The 19561-nt window shown below is 53.7% G+C and overlaps 1 protein-coding gene across 3 annotated transcripts; it reads right to left on the bottom strand.

Annotated features, from left to right (window-relative positions):
- Nucleotides 1–201: 201 nt before the first annotated feature.
- LOC134341282 (thiosulfate:glutathione sulfurtransferase-like) lies at nt 202–18811 on the bottom strand. 3 transcript variants are annotated; one of them, XM_063039154.1, is made up of 5 exons: nt 18539–18811; nt 11902–11964; nt 11510–11632; nt 11242–11401; nt 202–1755 (listed from the first exon to the last, which is right to left on the bottom strand). In XM_063039154.1, exons 2-5 carry the CDS (start codon nt 11921–11923, stop codon nt 1707–1709), a joined length of 354 nt encoding a protein of 117 aa, XP_062895224.1. In that variant the 5' UTR covers nt 11924–11964; nt 18539–18811; the 3' UTR covers nt 202–1706. The 3 variants fall into 3 exon arrangements, with proteins under 3 accessions (XP_062895224.1, XP_062895225.1, XP_062895226.1); XM_063039155.1 differs by having other exon boundaries at nt 11555–11632; XM_063039156.1 differs by lacking the exon at nt 11902–11964.
- Nucleotides 18812–19561: the final 750 nt, after the last annotated feature.

The following is a 19561-nucleotide window of genomic DNA, read 5'->3' as shown; positions in this document are numbered from 1 at the left end:
TCTCCTCAATCCCTCTTCCCCTCCCCTTCTCCTCTCCCTCTTCCCCTCTCCGTCTCCCCCTCCCATTTCCTTCTCCAACTCTCCCCTCCCCCCCTCTCCTCCCCCTGCTCTCACTCCCTGTCTGTACTTTTTAAACATGGATATATGATACAAATCATGCACACTTCTCTTTTCAAACAAACGTTTTTTTATTCATGTCCTTATGTGAAGCCCTTTGCCATGTAGATGACCAACCCTCACCCCCATCAGCGATCTGTCTCCCTCTGTCGTAGGAACACCCAGAGCCTCTGCTCATACTGCTCTGCGAGGGAGAAATTTCCTGCAACTGTCCATCCTTTGAGCGAGAATGTTTCTCTTCGTTTGTCCCACACTGATGACCCCGTGTGGTGAAACACTGATTCTTGGTTCTGGACCACCCCACACTCACCCTGCCCACCCCTGAAGATATTATAAGGGTCTGCATCACCTGTTGACTGACTGTAGCTAATCATGATTAAATGCTGGTTCAGAAGTTAAAGTTGGGAGGGGGGTGGACTGTTCTGGATTGGGAATTAAAGTTCAGGGGTTATTCTAGGTTTAAGGATCAGGGGACACACATCAAAGTTGCTGGTGAACACAGCAGGTCAGGCAGCATCTCTAGGAAGAGGTACAGTCAACGTTTCGGGCCGAGACCCTTCGTCAGGACTAACTGAAGGAAGAGTTAGTAAGAGATTTGAAAGTTGGAGGGGGAGGGGGAGATCCAAAATGATAGGAGAAGACAGGAGGGGGAGGGATGGAGCCAAGAGCTGGACAGGTGATTGGCAAAGGGGATATGAGAGGATCATGGGACAGGAGGTCCAGGGAGAAAGAAAGGGGGAGGGGAGGAAAACCCAGAGGATGGGCAAGGGGTATAGTCAGAGGGACAGAGGGAGAAAAAAGAGACAGAGAGAAAGAATGTGTGTATATAAATAAATAAGGGCTGGGGTACGAGGGGGAGGTGGGGCATTAACGGAAGATGGAGAAGTCAGTGTTCATGCCATCAGTTTGGAGGCTACCCAGATGGAATATAAGGTGTTTTTCCTCCAACCTGAGTGTGGCTTCATCTTTACAGTAGAGGAGGCCATGGATAGACATATCAGAATGGGAATAGGACGTGGAATTAAAATGTGTGGCCACTGGGAGATCCTGCTTTCTCTGGCCGACAGAGCGTAGGTGTTCAGCGAAACGATCTCCCAGTCTGCGTCAGGGGTGAAGCTTTGGGGGGTTTGGTGAAATGTTGGTGCCAGTTGATCTTCCGGAATGGGCCGGTGTCACCTTTGACCTTCGAGTTGATTTTGGAGAAGATTGAAGGCCATTGCAATTGACTAGGCTGAGACTAGGGCCATTGTGAGAAGTAGAGGGTGGACAACCTCCTGAGCTCATCGTTGAGGGGTGAGAGGGGATTAGGGTGAGGCACTGGTCAGCATTCAGCTGAAGGGTGAGGATTACAGTGGGGAAGGACTGGAATTCAGGATCCCAGTTCTTGGAGGTCAGGTCAGGTGGGTGGGGGGAGGTTTGGCTGGTTGGATCAGGGTCATGTGTCAATTGAGGTTTGGGCTTCAGAGTTCAAGGATGTTGGGGTGAGGATTGGTGGGGTGGGTGGATTCAGGATTAGGGTGAGGTTGGTTTCTTGCTCCAGGTCAGATAATGCCATCCAGCGTTCCTCATCCACCCCGCACAGGGACCATTTAGTCTTCACCTGTCCACTGCTGAAAGCCTCCTTTCAAATTCAGGGCCCTACAGGCAGATAAACAGAGAAAACACAGGTGTAATTACCCAGGAGTGTATGACACAATATACCTGTGGACAGCACCTGTTCTGTCTCCAGGGTGACCAGGGCCTGCTCTCAACCCAGGTAGAACCTGCCTCCAGGATCCACGGGTAGCTATCTTGACCAATCACAAGCAAATTTACTGGGATATCCTGCTCCTACCTCGTTCCCTCTCAAATGAGAGGACATATAATAGAGCAAAAATTAGTGGGATGTTGGGAAGCTTTTAAAAACCACCAGAAGGCAACTAAAAAAGCATAAAGAGAGAAGAGATGCAATATGAAGGTAAGCTAGCCAATAATATAAGAGAAATCCTATGGACTCGGACCCCAAGATCCCTCTGACCCTCCAAACTGCCAAGAGTCTTACCATTAATATTATATTCTGTCATCATATTTGACCTACCAAAATGAACCACCTCACACTTTATCTGGGTTGAACTCCATCTGCCACTTCTCAGCCCAGTTTTGCATCCTATCAGTGTCCCGCTGTAACCTCTGACAGCCCTCCACACTATCCACAACACCCCCAACCTTTGCGTCATACAAGAGTAAGGACGTACTGCTGAGGTTTTATAAGACTTCTGCTCTTTGCGGGAACAGGACCCGCTCTCAGGGCCTCACGGCCGACCGCTTTTTGATATGCCGAGGATGTGGCCTGGAAGGCGAGTGCATTCTCGTGGTTCTGCAGGTGGGCTGATTCAAGGCTGGTGGTACCCACGCCAACGGATGCGTCGAGGGAGAACTAGGAACATCGGAAGCAGTGGGCTTGCTGGTGGCTGTGTGCCCGGCACCACAGAGCTCGGAAAAGCGATGCAACAGCCTAATCTGGTACTGGGAGGACGCCACCCGAAATGGGGGCAGCGATCCAAATTGGGAAGCTGTTTACGTGTTAAGATGTTTTAAACGATGGAAAGAGGTGGTTAAAAGACACCAACCTCCAAAGAAAAGGAGATTAAGCAGCCTGAAACAGAGAAGGTGGGGCTGAAATGAAACCTCCACAGGACTTTATCCCCAACTCCCCGTACCGGCCAGTGCCCCACTGGCACCCAATAGTGAAATTGACAATTTAATAATGCCTTGGGACGACCCGCACCCACTCTTTACAACCCCCCATGCCAGAAGTTCAGGCACCTGACACCCCCAGCGGAGCAGATATCTGTTACCAGAGAAGGTTCTCAGGAAAGAGGAATTGAAGCTGAGGGAGCTGAAGAAGTGTTTAGCTGTACTGGAGATGAGAGAAAAAGAGGCAGGAAAAGAGAAAAAGAGAATGGAGACGAAGCTTTTAACAGTCACCTTCATTATATCTAAAACAGCCCCGCAGACCCAGGGGCAACCCTGTGCTGTATTTACATGCAGCTTCCTCAAATTAGGGTCCCTCAAATGCTAAAATTAAGGAATGGGCGAGAAAAGGACAGCTCAGAACCCTTATCATACTGTTGGCAGCTGGATAGCAATCTCTGTGCTTGGCAAGTTCAGAGACTGTATGACACATTGATAGGACGAGCCAACCTCTACACGCAGAATCTGCAATCCTTGAGTAACAGCAGCCGAGAAAAGCAGCAGCTCCATTGCACGGTCTGTTACACTTTACAAACTGACCTGCACTATGGTCAGGCTGTACACCCTTATTTAAACAGTAACGCTGAAGGGAACACCGTATGTGTATTTTGGTCCCGAGGTATTAGGGCTCCTGGTAGACTTAGTGGAAGATCAGAAAAAAAGATTCCGACTAGGGGACTCCTCAATGCCTCATTTGACAGTGGCCATAAAACCAGCAGCAGAGCCTAAAGATATCGGGCGATGGTAAAACGATTGGCGAAAGAAACTAAGCGTGTTTATACTACAACTCTGCCGGTACTGGGACAGGAAGCCCGAATAGAATTCTTTAATGAAAAGGAGGGGAGAATTATGTTAAAGTCTGAGAGCCGGGAAACAACCTTTGAAAAGCAACAGCCACCACCAGAAGACCCTCTACTTCCCCCTAGAGCCTGAGCGCAGGTACCAGGGAACCTATAGGTCCATGCGGGAAAGGCCCAAACAGCTCTAGAGTATAAAGTTACTCTAAAAAGAATGTGCCTCTGCCCTGTATTAAACAGTACCGTATAGCTACTGAAGCGGAAGAAGGTGTCGCTCCAGTAATTGACACATTGCAGCAAAGAGTGCTGGTGGAGACCGAGAGATCGAGAAAGGGGAGAGAAGTGTCCGCTTTAATAACTTCCAGTTCCCCGGTCCTGACTGCTTACTTTTCACTATGGATGTCCAATCCTTATACACTTCTCTTCCCCATCAAGAAGGCCTCAAAGCCCTCTACTACTTTCTGGACAATAGACCTCACTAGTTCTCCACCACTACTACCCTCCTCCAGTTGGCAGAACTGGTACTCACACTTAATAACTTCTCTTTTGGCTCTTCCCACTTTCTTCAGACCAAGGATTGGACGTCCATAGTGAAAATGAAGCGGTCAGGACCGGGGAACTGCAAGTTATTAAAGCAGGCACTTCTCTCCCCTTTCTCGATCTCTCGGTCTCCATCTCTGGAGACAGACTGTCCACTGACATCTTCTACAAGCCCACTGACTCTCATAACTACCTCGACTATACCTCTTCCCACCCTGCCACATGCAAAAATGCTATTCCTTATTCCCAGTTCCTCCGTCTCCGCCGCATCTGCTCCCAGGATGAGGCTTTCCGTTCCAGGACATCTCAAATGTCCTCTTCCTTTAAAGATCGTGGTTTCCTTTCTGTTGTCATCAATGATGCCCTCACCCGCATCTCCTCCATTTCCCGCACTTCAGCCCTCACCCCATCCTCCCACCACCACAACAGGGACAGAGTTCCCCTTGTCCTCACCTACCACCCCACCAGCCTCCAGATCCAGCACATTATCCTCCGCAACTTCTGCCACCTTCAACAGAACCCCACCACTAAGCACATCTTTCCCTCTCCACTTTCCGCAGGGATCGGTCCCTCTGCGACACCCTCGTCCACACGTCCCTCCCCACTGATCTCCCACCCGGCACTTATCCCTGTAAGCGTAAGTGCTACACCTGTCCCTACACCTCATCTCTTGCAACCATTCAGGGTCCCAAACAGTCCTTCCAGGTGGGGCAACACTTCACCTCTGGGTCTGTTGGGGTCATCTATTGCATTTGGTGCTCCCATTGTGGCCTCCTCTACATCGGTGAAACCCGACGCAGATTGGGGGATCGCTTTGTCGAGCACCTCCGCTCCGTCCGCCAAAACAGACAGGATCTCCTGGTAGCCACCCACTTCAACTCTGCTTCACATTCCCATTCAGATATGTCCATACATGGCCTCCTCTACTGCCATGATGAGGCTAAACTCAGGTTGGAGGAGCAACACCTCATATACCATCTCGGTAGTCTCCAGTCCCTTGGTATGAACATAGAATTCTCCAACTTCCAGTGATTCCCTCCCCCTCCCTTACCCTATCCCTATGTCACTCTGCCCCCTCCCCCAGCTGCCCATCACCTCCCTCATGGTTCCGCCTCCTTCTACAACCCATTGTGTTTCCCCCTATTCCTTTTTCACCTTTCCTGCCTGTCACCTCCCTGCCTCCCCTCTCCCACCCCTTTATCTTTCCCCTTACTGGTTTTTCACCTGGAACCTACCAGCCTTCTCCTTCCCACCCTCCCCCCACCTTCTTTATAGGGCCTCTGCCCCTTCCCTCTTCAGTCCTGACGAAGGGCTCCGGCCCGAAACGTTGACTGATAATTAAATTGGGAGACTTTATAATGGTGACAGTTTAAGATCTTTTAATCAATTAACCCAACAGTACGATATCTCTAGGTCACAATTTTAGAGATATCTTCAACTGCGTCATTTGCAACATACAACTTTTGGTTCTACACAGCAACCTCCACAAGTTGCTATGATACTGTCCACTGTACTGGCTGCATATGGTAAAGGTCACGAAGCCTCAATTTATTATTCAGCTTTAACACAAATCTCCGGGGACAAAATTCTGTTGGGACTTAAAAGAGCATGGGAAAAAGACCTGACTGTGACTTTTGGGACAGAGGAGTGGGACAAAATTTGCAAAAATATCAAGAGACCCGAGGGTGCGCCTCATTCAGTTTGAGGTCCTACACCGTTTCTATCGGACTCCAGCAAGGTTACACGGATTAGGGTTGGAAAACACCCCTGAATGCTGGCGCTGAGAGGCGGATAAAGGGGACTCAGTACATGCCCTCTGGCCCTGTCCCAGAATTCAAGAATTGAGTATATTGGTGAAGTTTCGGGTATTCAACTCCCTTTCTGCCCCAGACTTTTTGTCTTGGGAGACACATTTGGGTTACTTGGGGATAAACACTCTCAAATTTGGATCCAGACAAGTATAATGGTAGGAAGACAGATTATACTTAGAGGTCGGAGAACTTGGGGGACCATCATTTCAGGAGCGGGCCACAGAAATAGCCAAAGTGGCAGCTTTTGAACGCATGTCTTACAAACAGTTTGATAGTTTGGACATCTATACACAAAAATTGGGCAAATATTTAGGTTTCCTGGGGGGGGGGGACGCGGGGATAATGGTGAATGTATGGTGAAGCATATGGCTGAATGGTAGTCTTTTCTGCTGTTAGAGGTCTAAATAGACACACATGGTTATTACATTGATATTTATTTCTGCCATGTTTGTTTTTTATTTTATGAATAATTTTATGTTTTGTAAGCTATGATTTACATAATTTCAACACTGACTCAAGGGTTTGGGGAAAACTTTGTAAAAGAATTCAATAAAATTTAATTCATAAAAAAAAGAAAGCATATAGTGTAAACACGAGGAAATCTGCAGATGCTGGAATTTCAAACAACATACATCAAAGTTGCTGGTGAACGCAGCAGGCCAGGCAGCATCTCGAGGAAGAGGTACAGTCGACGTTTCAGGCCGAGACCCTTCGTCAGGACTAACTGAAGGAAGAGTTAGTAAGAGATTTGAAAGTGGGAGGGGGAGGGGGAGATCCAAAATGATAGGAGAAGACAGGAGGGGGAGGGATGGAGCCAAGAGCTGGACAGGTGATTGGCAAAAGGGATATGAGAGGATCATGGGACAGGAGGTCCAGGGAGAAGGAAAAAGGGGGGGGGGGAACCCAGAGGATGGGCAAGGGGTATAGTCAGAGGGACAGAGGGAGAAAAAGGAGAGAGAGAGAAAGAATGTGTGTATAAAAATAAATAACGGATGGGGTACGAGGGGGAGGTGGGGCATTAACGGAAGTTAGAGAAGTTGATGTTCATGCCATCAGGTTGGAGGCTACCCAGACGGAATATAAGGTGTTGTTCCTCCAACCTGAGTGTGGCTTCATCTTTACAGTAGAGGAGGCCGTGGATAGACATGTCAGAATGGGAATGGGATGTGGAATTAAAATGTGCGGCCACTGGGAGATCCTGCTTTCTCTGGCGGACAGAGCGTAGGTGTTCAGCGAAACGATCTCCCAGTCTGCGTTGGGTCTCGCCAATATATAGAAGGCCACATCAGGAGCACCGGACGCAGTATATCACCCCAGTCGACTCACAGGTGAAGTGTCGCCTCACCTGGAAGGACTGTCTGGGGCCCTGAATGGTGGTAAGGGAGGAAGTGTAAGGGCATGTGTAGCACTTGTTCCGCTTACAAGGATAAGTGCCAGGAGGGAGATCAGTGGGGAGGGATGGGGGGGTGGACACGAATGGACAAGGGAGTCGTGTAGGGAAGCAGAGGGCGAGGGGAGGAAAGATGTGCTTAATGATGGGATACCGTTGGAGGTGGCGGAAGTTACCGAGAATAATATGTTGGACCCGGAGGCTGGTGAGGTGGTAGGTGAGGACAAGGGGAACCCTATTCCTAGTGGGGTGACAGGAGGATGGAGTGAGAGCAGATGTGCGTGAAATGGGGGAGATGTGTTTGAGAGCAGAGTTGATGGTGGAGGAAGGGAAGCCCCTTTCTTTAAAAAAGGAAGACATCTCCCTTGCCCTGGAATGAAAAGCCTCATCCTGAGAGCAGATGCAGCTGAGACGGAGGAATTGCGAGAAGGGGATAGCGTTTTTGCAAGAAACAGGGTGAGAAGAGGAATAGTCCAGATAGCTGTGAGAGTCAGTCGGCTTATAGTAGACATCAGTGGATAAGCTGTCTCCAGAGACAGAAAGATCTAGAAAGGGGAGCGAGGTGTCGGAAATGGACCAGGTAAACTTGAGGGCAGGGTGAAAGTTGGAGGCAAAGTTAATGAAGTCAATGAGCTCTGCATGCGTGCAGGAAGCAGCACCAATGCTAATGAATTAAAATGCAATGCAATGCAAATTAATTCCACATCCCATTCCCATTCTGACAGGTCTATCCACGGCCTCCTCTACTGTAAAGATGAAGCCACACTCAGGTTGGAGGAACAACACCTTATATTCCGTCTGGGTAGCCTCCAACCTGATGGCATGAACATTGACTTCTCAAACTTCCGCTGATGCCCCAACTCCCCCTTGTACTCCATCCGTTATTTATTTTTATACACACATTCTTTCTCTCACTCTCCTTTTTCTCCCTCTGTCCCTCTGACTATACCCCTCGCCCATCCTCTGGGTTTTTCTCCCCCTCCCCCTTTTCCTTCTCCCTGGGCCTCCTGTCCCATGATCCTCTCATATCCCTTTTGCCAATCACCTGTCCAGCTCTTGGCTCCATCCCTCCCCCTCCTGTCTTCTCCTATCATTTTGGATCTCCCCCTCCCTCTCCCACTTTCAAATCTCCTACTAGCTCTTCTTTCAGTTAGTCCTGACGAAGGGTCTCGGCCCGAAACGTTGACTGTACCTCTTCCTAGAGAAGCATACAGTGCATTGGCCTTCATCAATCGTGGGATTGAGTTTAGGAGCCGAGAGGTAATGTTGCAGCTATATAGGACCCTGGTCAGACCCAACTTGGAGTACTGTGCTCTGTTCTGGTCGCCTCACTACAGGAAGGATGTGGAAATCATAGAAAGGGTGCAGAGGAGATTTACAAGGATGTTGCCTGGATTGGGGAGCATGCCTAATGAGAATAGGTTCAGTGAACTTGGCCTTTTCTCCTTGGAGTGACGGAGGATGAGAGGTAACCTGATAGAGGTTTATAAGATGATGAGAAGCATTGATCGTGTGGACAGTCAGAGGCTTTTTCCCAGGGCTGAAATGGCTGACACACGAGAGGGCACATTTTTAAGGTGCTTGGAAATAGTTATAGAGGAGATGTCAAGGGTACATTTTTTATGCAGAGAGTGGTGAGTGCGTGGAATGGGCTGCCGGTGACGGTGGTGGAGGTGGAAACGATAGGGTCTTTTAAGGGACTCCTGGACAGGTATATGGAGCTCAAAAAAATAGAGGGCTATGGATAACCCTAAGTAACTTCTCAGGTAAGGACATGTTCAGCACAGCTTTGTGGGCTGAAGGGCCTGTATTGTACTGAAGGTTTTTCTATGTTTCTATGTTGAATACCGGGTGAACGAGTAGTCTTTGGGGTACTGCAAGTCTGTGTCTTTATTGATGCTTTGCTGCACCCTTGAGTGCTCGGTGGAGGGCGCCGACACTTTTTTCGCTGGTGGGTGGGGAGTGGTCATTGCCTCGCCGCTGCTTGTGCGAGGGGGGGGCTTTGGGGTTCTGACATTTAACTGTCATTCATTGTTTGGGACACTCCTCTGTTTTCGTGGATGTTTGTGAAGAAAAAAGAATTTCAGGAGGTATACTGTAACATTTCTCTGACATTAAATGTACCTATTGACATTGGTCAGACTGCACTTTCAAATTGTATTGCGAGCTGATTTGTCACCTTATCTATGAAAGGATGCGTTGGTTTAGGAGAAGGCCCAGAGGTCATGGTTAATGTATGAAGAGTGAGTGATGGCTGTAGGCCTGTTATTTGCTGGAGTTTAGAAGAATGAGGGAGGATCTCATTGAAACCTATCAAATATTGAAAGGCCTAGATAGAGTGGATGTGGAGAGCATGTTTTCTGTAGTGGAGGAGTCTAGCAGCAGAGGGCACAGCCTCGGAATAGGTTGTCCCTTTTGAACAGAGATGAGGAGGAATTTCTATCACTAAAGGGTGGTCAATCTGTGGAAATGATAGCTACAGATGGCCGTGGAGGCCAAATCATAGGGTTTGATGGGGTTTAAAGGCGGGGTTGATGGGGTCTTGATTATTCAGGGCGTCAAAGGTTACAGGGAGAAGGCTGGAGAATGTGTTTGAGAGGGATAGTAACTCAGCCGTGAAGAAATGGTGGAGCAGACTCGATGGACCAAATGGCCTAATCTGCCCCTTTGTCTTAGGGATGACCAGGTAAGAAGAGGGTGTCTGACCCATTACCCTGGGAGTGTGTGATGGGACAGTGTAGAGGGAGTTTCAGTCTGTGTCTGACCCGTGTCCTGGGAGTGTGTGATGGGACAGTGTAGAGGGAGCTTCATCCTGTATCAAACCAGTGATCCTTTTTATTTAACAAAAATACATTATTACAGTTTACATATTATAAATCGCTATCAACCACAGAGACACTAACAGTGACTAACGGTATCACTAATACAAACTAAATTAAAATGTTACTATCCCTGTCAAGGATGACATTTCACCCCTGCAAATCCCAACCGTCGCAGAACATCTCCATGATACCTGTGGACACTATGTCCCTCTCCACAGTTATCCAGCATGGACATGCCCCCAAAACGTCGCCAGACAATTTGTCCAAGCAGAACATTCCACTGCCTGAAGACCTGTGGCCCGGGTGTGTGACAGGACAGGACAGGTAGCAGCATTACCTGTGGCCAAGGTGTGTGACAGGACAGGACAGGTAGCGGCATTACCTGTGGCCCGGGTGTGTGACAGGACAGGACAGGTAGCGGCATTACCTGTGGCCTGGGTGTGTGACAGGACAGGACAGGTAGCGGCATTACCTGTGGCCAAGGTGTGTGACAGGACAGGACAGGTAGCGGCATTACCTGTGGCCAAGGTGTGTGACAGGACAGGACAGGTAGCGGCATTACCTGTGGCCCGGGTGTGTGACAGGACAGGACAGGTAGCGGCATTACCTGTGGCCCGGGTGTGTGACAGGACAGGACAGGTAGCGGCATTACCTGTGGCCCGGGTGTGTGACAGGACAGGACAGGTAGCGGCATTACCTGTGGCCAAGGTGTGTGACAGGACAGGACAAGTAGCGGCATTACCTGTGGCCTGGGTGTGTGAGAGGACAGGACAGGTAGCGGCATTACCTGTGGCCAGGGTGTGTGACAGGACAGGACAGGTAACGGCATTACCTGTGGCCAGGGTGTGTGACAGGACAGGACAGGTAGTGGCATTACCTGTGGCCTGGGTGTGTGAGAGGACAGGACAGGTAGCGGCATTACCTGTGGCCTGGGTGTGTGAGAGGACAGGACAGGTAGCGGCATTACCTGTGGCCCGGGTGTGTGACAGGACAGGACAGGTAGCGGCATTACCTGCTTTCAGTCCACCCACCTGGTGTACCCCAGTTCCTGAGCAATCGATGTTGCACTGGCCCCTCTGCGCCCCAACTGACAGTAAAACACAACTGTCGACTGCGGGTTCGGTTTCTCAGCCCCAAACTCTTTCTGGAATGACTCTGGATCCAAGGAGAAGGCCTCTTTCACCTTGTCCACTGAAAGAAAATGAGGAAGTGATCATTAACCCTCCCCATTTACAGACACAGGGGGCCGGGGGCGGAGGTGCTGCTACAACTAGGAGTGATTCATATCTGTGTCTGCACCTCCAATGTTGATGGATCCAATAATCTTCCCATTTTCCAGCTCACCAGGTCTGCGGACGTCGATAATCGGCACCCTGCCATCCACCATCATCTTCTCCAGATCTTCACAGGTTATCTCAGAGACTGGGAGCAACAAGACCATGTGTCAGGGAGCCAGCGAGATCGGCATGAGAGGTAAGTGGTGGGGGGCAGAGAGAAAGAGGTGGTAAAGGGAGGGGTAGAGGGAGAGAAGCACGAGAGGGAGGGGAGGGATAGAGAGTAGGTCAGGGCAGACAGGGTGAGAAGGGTAAGAGACAAACAGAGACAGAGGTGGGTGGGGACAACGACAGAATCCCAGTCAGTGAATGATTCTCCCTCCCCCAACACAGTTCCCGTGAGATCAGGAGCCTCACCTGCCAAACTCATTCTCATCATAAACAGAGGCTTGGAAACTGAAACCACGCCGGGATTACAACCTGTTCACCACAGGGAGTGTCAGGTGATCGGAACATGGATCACCGAAACCGAGCAACCCAGTCAAGCTGTGTGCAAGTGCAAGGAGGGTAGAGAGAGAGAGAAAACCCAGGAAGCAATGTAGAGGAAGTGGGTAAGGTACAGAGACAGGGAGGGGTGTAGGGCCGGAGGGGGTTACAGAGACAGGGAGGGGTGTAGGGACTGGAGAGGGTTACAGAGACAGGGAGGGGTGTAGGGGCCAGAGGGGGTTACAGAGACAGGGAGGGGTGTAGGGGCCGGAGCGGGTTACAGAGACAGGGAGGGGTGTAGGGATCAGAGGGTGTTACAGAGACACGGAGGGGTGTAGGTGTGGAGGGGGTTACAGAGACAGGGAGGGGTGTAGGGGCCAGAGGGGGTTACAGAAACAGGGAGGGGTGTCGGGATCAGAGGGGGTTACAGAGACAGGGAGAAGTGTAGGGGCCGGAGGGGGTTACAGAGACAGGGAGGGGTGTAGGGAATGGAGAGGGTTACAGAGACAGGGAGAAGTGTAGGGGCCGGAGCGGGTTACAGAGACAGGGAGGGGTGTAGGGACTGGAGGGGGTTACAGAGACAGGGATGGGTGTCGGGGCCAGAGGGGGTTACAGAGACAGGGACGGGTTTGGGAACTGGAGTGGTTTACAGAGACAGGGACGGGATTGGGAACTGGAGCGGGTTACAGAGACAGGGAGGGGTGCAAGGACTGGAGAGGGTTACAGAGACAGGGAGGGGTGTAGGGGCCAGAGGGAGTTACAGAGACAGGGAGGGGTGTAGGGGCCAGAGGGGGCTACAGAAACATGGAGGGGTGTAGCGACTGGAGGGGGTTACAGTGGCAGGGAGGGGTGTAGGGGCCGGAGGGGGTTACAGAGACACGGAGGGGTGTAGGGATCTGAGGGGTCACAGAGACAGGGAAGGGTGTATGGACCGGGGGCGGGGGAGTTACACAGACAGGGAGGGGTGTAGGGGCTGGAGGGCGTTACAGAGACAGGGAGGGGTGTAGGGGCTGGAGGGGGTTACAGAGATAGGGAGGGGTGTAGGGACTGGAGGGGGTTACAGAGACAGGGGGGGGTGTAGGGGCCGGAGGGGGTTACAGAGACAGGGAGGGGTGTAGGGATCAGAGGGGGTTACAGAGACAGGAAGGGCTGTAGGGACTGGAGCGGGTTACAGAGACAGGGAGGTGTGTAGGGACTGGAGGGGGTTACAGAGACAGGGAGGAGTGTAGGGACTGGAGGGGGTTGCAGAGACAGGGAGGGGTGTAGGGGCCAGAGGGGGTTACAGAGACAGGGAGGGGTGTCTGGGCCAGAGGGGGTTACAGAGACAGGGAGGAGTGTAGGGACTGGAGGGGGTTGCAGAGACAGGGAGGGGTGTAGGGGCCAGAGGGGGTTACAGAGACAGGGAGGGGTGTAGGGGATGGAGGGGGCTACAGAGACAGGGAAGGGTGTAGGGGCCGGAGGGGGTTACAGAGACAGGGAGGGGTGTAGGGGCCGGAGGGGGTTACAGAGGCAGGGAGGGGTGTAGAGACTGGAGGGGGTTACAGAGGCAGGGAGGGGTGTAGTGACTGGAGGGGATTACAGAGGCAGGGAGGGGTGTAGGTGCCAGAGGGGATTACAGAGACAGGGATGGGTGTAGGGGCCGGAGGGGTTTACACATACAGGGAGGGGTGTAGGGGCCAGAGGGGGTTACAGAGACAGGGAGGGGTGTAGGGGATGGAGGGGGTTACAGAGACAGGGAGGGGTGTAGGGGCCGGAGGGGGTTACACAGACAGGGAGGGGTTTAGGGGCTGGAGGGGGTTACAGAGACAGGGAGGGTGTAGGGTTCCGAGAGGGTTACAGAGACAGGGAGGTGTGTAGGGGCCGGAGGGGGTTACAGAGACAGGGAGGGGTGTAGGGGCCAGAGGGGGTTACAGAGACAGGGAGGGGTGTAGGGGCCAGAGGGGGTTACAGAGACAGGGAGGGGTGTAGGGGCCGGAGGGGGTTACAGAGACAGGGAGGGGTGTAGGGGTCAGAGGGGGTTACAGAGACAGGGAGGAGTGTAGGGGCCGGAGGGGGTTACAGAGACAGGGAGGAGTGTAGGGATCAGAGGGGGTTACAGAGACAGGAAGGGGTGTAGGGACTGGAGCGGGTTACAGAGACAGGGAGGTGTGTAGGGACTGGAGGGGGTGACAGAGACAGGGAGGGGTGTTGGGGCTGGAGGGGGTTGCAGAGACAGGGAGGAGTGTATGGGTCAGAGGGGGTTACAGAGACAGGAAGGGGTGTGGGGGTCAGAGGGGATTACAGAGACAGGGTGCGGTGTAGGTGCCGGAGGGGGTTACAGAGACTGGAAGGGGTGTAGGGGATGGTGGGTTACAGAGACATGGAGGGGTGTTGGTGTGGAAGGTGTTACAGAGACAGGGAGGGGTGCAGGGACTGGAGGGGGTTACAGAGACAGGGAGGGGTGCAGGGACTGGAGGGGGTTACAGAGACAGGGAGGGGTGTAGGGACTGGAGGGGTTTGCAGAGACAGGGAGGAGTGTAGGGGTCAGAGGGGGTTACAGAGACAGGAAGGAGTGTAGGGACTGGAGCGGGTTACAGAGACAGGGAGGGGTGCAGGGGCCGGAGGGGGTTACAGAGACTGGGAGGGGTGTAGGGGATGGAGGGTTACAGAAACAGGGAGGGGTGTAGGTATCAGAGGGGTTACAGAGACAGGGAGGAGTGTAGGGATTGGAGTGGGTTACAGAGACATGGAGGGGTGTTGGTGCAGAGGGTGTTATAGAGACAGGGAGGGGTGTAGGGACTGGAGGGGGTTGCAGAGGCAGGGAGGGGTGTAGGGACTGGAGGGGGTTACAGAGGCAGGGAGGGGTGTAGGTGCCAGAGGGGATTACAGAGACAGGAATGGGTGTAGGTGCCGGAGGGGTTTACACAGACAGGGAGGGGTGTAGGGGCCAGAGGGGGTTACAGAGACAGGGAGGGGTGTAGGGGATGGAGGGGGTTACAGAGACAGGGAGGAGTGTAGGGATTGGAGTGGGTTACAGAGACATGGAGGGGTGTTGGTGCGGAGGGTGTTACACAGACAGGGAGGAGTGTAGGGGCCGGAAGGGGTTACAGAGACAGGGAGGGGTGTAGGGGCCGGAGGGGGTTACAGAGGCAGGGAGGGGTGTAGAGACTGGAGGGGGTTACAGAGGCAGGGAGGGGTGTAGTGACTGGAGGGGGTTACAGAGGCAGGGAGGGGTGTAGGTGCCAGAGGGGTGTAGGTGCCAGAGGGGATTACAGAGACAGGGATGGGTGTAGGGGCCGGAGGGGGTTACACAGACAGGGAGGGGTTTAGGGGCTGGAGGGGGTTACAGAGACAGGGAGGGTGTAGGGTTCCGAGAGGGTTACAGAGACAGGGAGGCGTGTAGGGGCCGGAGGGGGTTACAGAGACAGGGAGGGGTGTAGGGGCCAGAGAGGGTTACAGAGACAGGGAGGAGTGTAGGGATCAGAGGGGGTTACAGAGACATGGAGGGGTGTAGGTGCGGAGGGGGTTACAGAGGCAGGGAGGGGTGTAGGGGCCGGAGGGGTTTACACATACAGGGAGGGGTGTAGGGGCCAGAGGGGGTTACAGAGACAGGGAGGGGTGTAGGGGTCAGAGGGGGTTACAGAGACAGGAAGGGCTGTAGGGACTGGAGCGGGTTACAGAGACGGGGAGGGGTGTTGGGGCTGGAAGGGGTTACAGAGACAGGGAGGGGTGTTGGGGCCAGAGGGGGTTACAGAGACAGGGAGGGGTGCAGGTGCGGAGGGGCTTACAGAGACAGGGAGGGGTGTAGGAGCCGGAGGGGGTTACAGAGACAGGGAGGGGTGTTGGGGCCGGAGGGCGTTACAGAGATAGGGAGGGGTGTAGGGGCTGAATGGGGTTACAGAGACATGGAGGGGTGTAGGGACTGGAGGGGGTTACAGTGGCAGGGAGGGGTGTAGGGGCCGGAGGGGGTTACAGAGACACGGAGGGGTGTAGGGATCTGAGGGGTCACAGAGACAGGGAGGGGTGTATGGACCGGAGGTGGTTACAGAGACAGGGAGGGGTGTAGGGGCCAGAGGGGCCTACAGAAACAGGGACGGATGTAGGGACTGGAGAGGGTTACAGAGACAGGGAGGGGTGTAGGGATCAGAGGGGGTTACAGAGACAGGGAGGGGTGTCGGGATCGGAGGGGGTTACAGAGACAGGGAGGGGTGTAGGGGCCGGAGGGGGTTACAGAGACAGGGAGGGGTGTAGGGACTGGAGAAGGTTACAGAGACAGGAGGGGTGCCGGGGCCGGAGGGGGTTACAGAGACACGGAGGTGTGTAGGGATCTGAGGGGTCACAGAGACAGGGAGGGGTGTATGGATCGGGGGCGGGGGAGTTACACAGACAGGGAGGGGTGTAGGGGCTGGAGGGCGTTACAGAGACAGGGAGGGGTATATGGACCGGAGGGGGGTACAGAGACAGGGAGGGGTGTAGGGGCCAGAGGGGGTTACAGAGACAGGGAGGGGTGTAGGGGCCGGAGGGGGTTACAGAGACAGGGAGGGGTGTAGGGATCAGAGGGGGTTACAGAGACAGGAAGGGCTGTAGGGACTGGAGCGGGTTACAGAGACAGGGAGGTGTGTAGGGACTGGAGGGGGTTACAGAGACAGGGAGGGGTGTAGGGGCCTGAGGGGGTTACAGAGACAGGGAGGGGTGTAGGGGATGGAGGGGGCTACAGAGACAGGGAAGGGTGTAGGGGATGGAGGGGGTTACAGAGACAGGGAGGGGTGTAGGGGCCAGAGGGGGTTACAGAGACAGGGAGGGGTATAGGGGATGGAGGGGGTTACAGAGACAGGGAAGGGTGTAGGGGATGGAGGAGTTACAGAGACAGGGAGGGGTATAGGGGATGGAGGGGGTTACAGAGACAGGGAAGGGTGTAGGGGATGGAGGAGTTACAGAGACAGGGAGGGGTGTAGGGCACGGAGGGGGTTACACAGACAGGGATGGGTGTAGGGGCCGGAGGGGGTTACAGAGAGAGGGAGGGGTGTAGGGGATGGAGGGGGTTACACAGACAGGGAGGGGTGTAGGGGCTGGAGGGGTTTACAGAGACAGGGAGGGGTGTAGGGGCCAGAGTGGGTTACAGAGACAGGGAGGGGTGTAGGGGATGGAGGGGTTACAGAGACAGGGAGGGGTGTAGGAACTGGAGGGGGTTACAGAGGCAGGGAGGGGTGTAGGTGCCAGAGGGGTTACAGAGACAGGGAGGGGTGTAGGGGTCGGAGGGGGTTACAGAGACAGGAAGGGGTGTAGGTGCCGGAGGGGTTTACAGAGACAGGGAAGGGTGTAGGGGATTTAGGGGGTTACACAGACAGGGAGGGGTGTAGGGGCCAGAGGGGGTTACAGAGACAGGGAAGGGTGTAGGGAATGGAGGGGATTACAGAGACAGGGAAGGGTATAGGGGATGGAGGGGGTTACAGAGACAGGGAGGGGTGTAGGGGCCAGAGGGGTTTACAGAGACAGGGAGGGCTGTAGGGGAGGAGGGGGTTACAGAGACAGGGAGGGGTGTAGGGATCAGAGGGGGTTACTGAGACAGGAAAGGGTGTAGGGACTGGAGCGGGTTATAGAGACAGAGAGGGGTGTAGGGGTCAGAGGGGGTTACAGAGACAGGGAGGGGTTTAGGGACTGGAGGGGGTTACAGAGACAGGGAGGGTTGTAGGGACTGGAGAGGGTTACAGAGACAGGGAGGGGTGTAGGGACTGGAGGGGTGTAGGGACTGGAGGGGGTTACAGAGACAGGGAGGGGTGTAGGGACTGGAGAGGGTTACAGAGACAGGGAGGGGTGTAGGGGCTGGAGGGGGTTACACAGACAGGGAGAGGTGTAGGGGCTGGAGGGGGTTACAGAGACAGGGAGGGTGTAGGGTTCGGAGGGGGTTACAGAGACAGGGAGGGGTGTAGGGGCCGGAGGGGGTTACAGAGACAGGGATGTGTGTAGGTGCCGGAGGGGTTTACAAAGACAGGGAGGGGTGTAGGGATCAGAGGGGGTTACAGAGACAGGAAGGGGTGTAGGGACTGGAGGGGGTTACAGAGACAGGGAGGGGTGTAGGGTTCGGAGGGGTTTACACAGACAGGGAGGGGTGTAGGGGCCAGAGGGGGTTACAGAGACAGGGAGGGGTGTTGGGGCCGGAGGGGGTTACAGAGACAGGGAGGGGTGAAGGGACTGGAGGGGGTTACAGAGACAGGGCGGGGTGTAGGGGCCGGAGGGGGTTACAGAGACAGGGAGGGGTGTTGGGGCCGGAGGGGGTTACAGAGACAGGGAGGGGTGTACGTGCCAGTGGGGATTACAGAGGCAGGGAGTGGTGTAGCGATTGTTGGAGCTACTAGGACAGGGAGGAGTGGAGGGGCAGGAGAGGTGGGAGTGGAGAGAGAATAAGGGATGTTGAGAGGATGAGAGATGCGGGGTAGAGGGAGGGAAAGGTGGAAAATAGAGATAGAGGGGGAGGGGCGTTAACGACAGAATCCCAGATTCAGTGAATCATCCTCCCACCCCCGACCACCAGCCCACTCACAGACCCCCAGAACGAAGCTGCGAACTCGCGCGAGATCAGGGGCCTCACATGCTGAACTCCTTCTCGCTGCAAACGGAGGCTCGGGATTCGGGAAATGTTCACCAGAGGGCGAGGCGGCTTATCGGAAAGTGGATGACCGACACCCAGCAACCCAGTTCAAGGGGAGGGAAGATAGACGGACTTGCTGGGACAGGGAGCTGTGAAGTATCGGAAGGGGTTAGGACTCTGCAATCTGCACCGACTGTACGCCGTAAGTACGCGCACTAGCCCAGAAATGTAACTGCACGCCGCGGGACGCCGACCGCCACAACTGTGATTGGTCCGCTTGGGAGCACCGCATTTCCTCGTTCGAATTCCGGTTGCTTCTCATCAAACGGGCAAATCTAATTGCCGACATCGGAAAATATTTGAAATTCATTTCCTCGTCCATGTCTCTCAGTGGACGGACAAGCACAGAAAATTCACCCTCCTTCTGCCTCGATCCGTTCAATGGTCGTATACAACATCTCTCTGAAGTCTTCTCTCTTTCCTGCTTTGCAGTAATTTCAATAAAAGTAACTCTTGTTCAACATTTATTAGCTCCACCTCCAACATCATGCGCTCTGTTTCAGTCGCCGTTGTTTGAAGTGCGCAAAGAAACTCAACACAGTGGCATAGAAACCCTTCAGTCAACTGGCGTTTTGGCGGACTGGAGTGGATAGTAGACACGGGGAGTGGTGTAGGGGATTGGATGGGATAGTAGACACGGGAGGAGTGTAGGGAATTGGAGTGGCTAATAGACACGGAGTGGTGTAGGGGACTGGAGTTGATAATAGACACGGGGAGTGGTGTAGGGGATTGGAGTGGACAGTAGACACGGGAGGTGTGTAGGGGACTGGAGTGGATAATAGACACGGGAGGTGTGTAGGGGACTGGAGTGGATAATAGACACAGGGTGTGGTGTAGGGGACTGGAGTGGATAATAGACACGGGAGGTGTGTAGGGGACTGGAGTGGATAATAGACACGGGAGGTGTGTAGGGGACTGGAGTGGATAATAGACACGGGCAGTGGTGTGGGGGACTGGAGTGGA

This window comes from Mobula hypostoma (assembly GCF_963921235.1).
Source record: "Mobula hypostoma chromosome 13 unlocalized genomic scaffold, sMobHyp1.1 SUPER_13_unloc_1, whole genome shotgun sequence".
Classification (NCBI taxonomy): domain Eukaryota; kingdom Metazoa; phylum Chordata; class Chondrichthyes; order Myliobatiformes; family Myliobatidae; genus Mobula; species Mobula hypostoma.
Note: the sequence above shows the minus strand (reverse complement) of the source record. Positions and strands in the feature narration are given on the sequence as shown.

Bases quoted from the DNA above. Each gene is read 5' to 3' on its own strand.
- LOC134341282 (XM_063039154.1), bottom strand. From the start codon at position 11,923: ATGATGAGAATGAGTTTGGCAG. The intron at 11,633-11,901 runs GTGAGGCTCCTG...TGTTGCTCCCAG, and splicing joins GATGAGAATGAGTTTGGCAG to TCTCTGAGATAACCTGTGAA. The intron at 11,402-11,509 runs GTGCAGACACAG...ATTTTCTTTCAG, and splicing joins TGGATCCATCAACATTGGAG to TGGACAAGGTGAAAGAGGCC.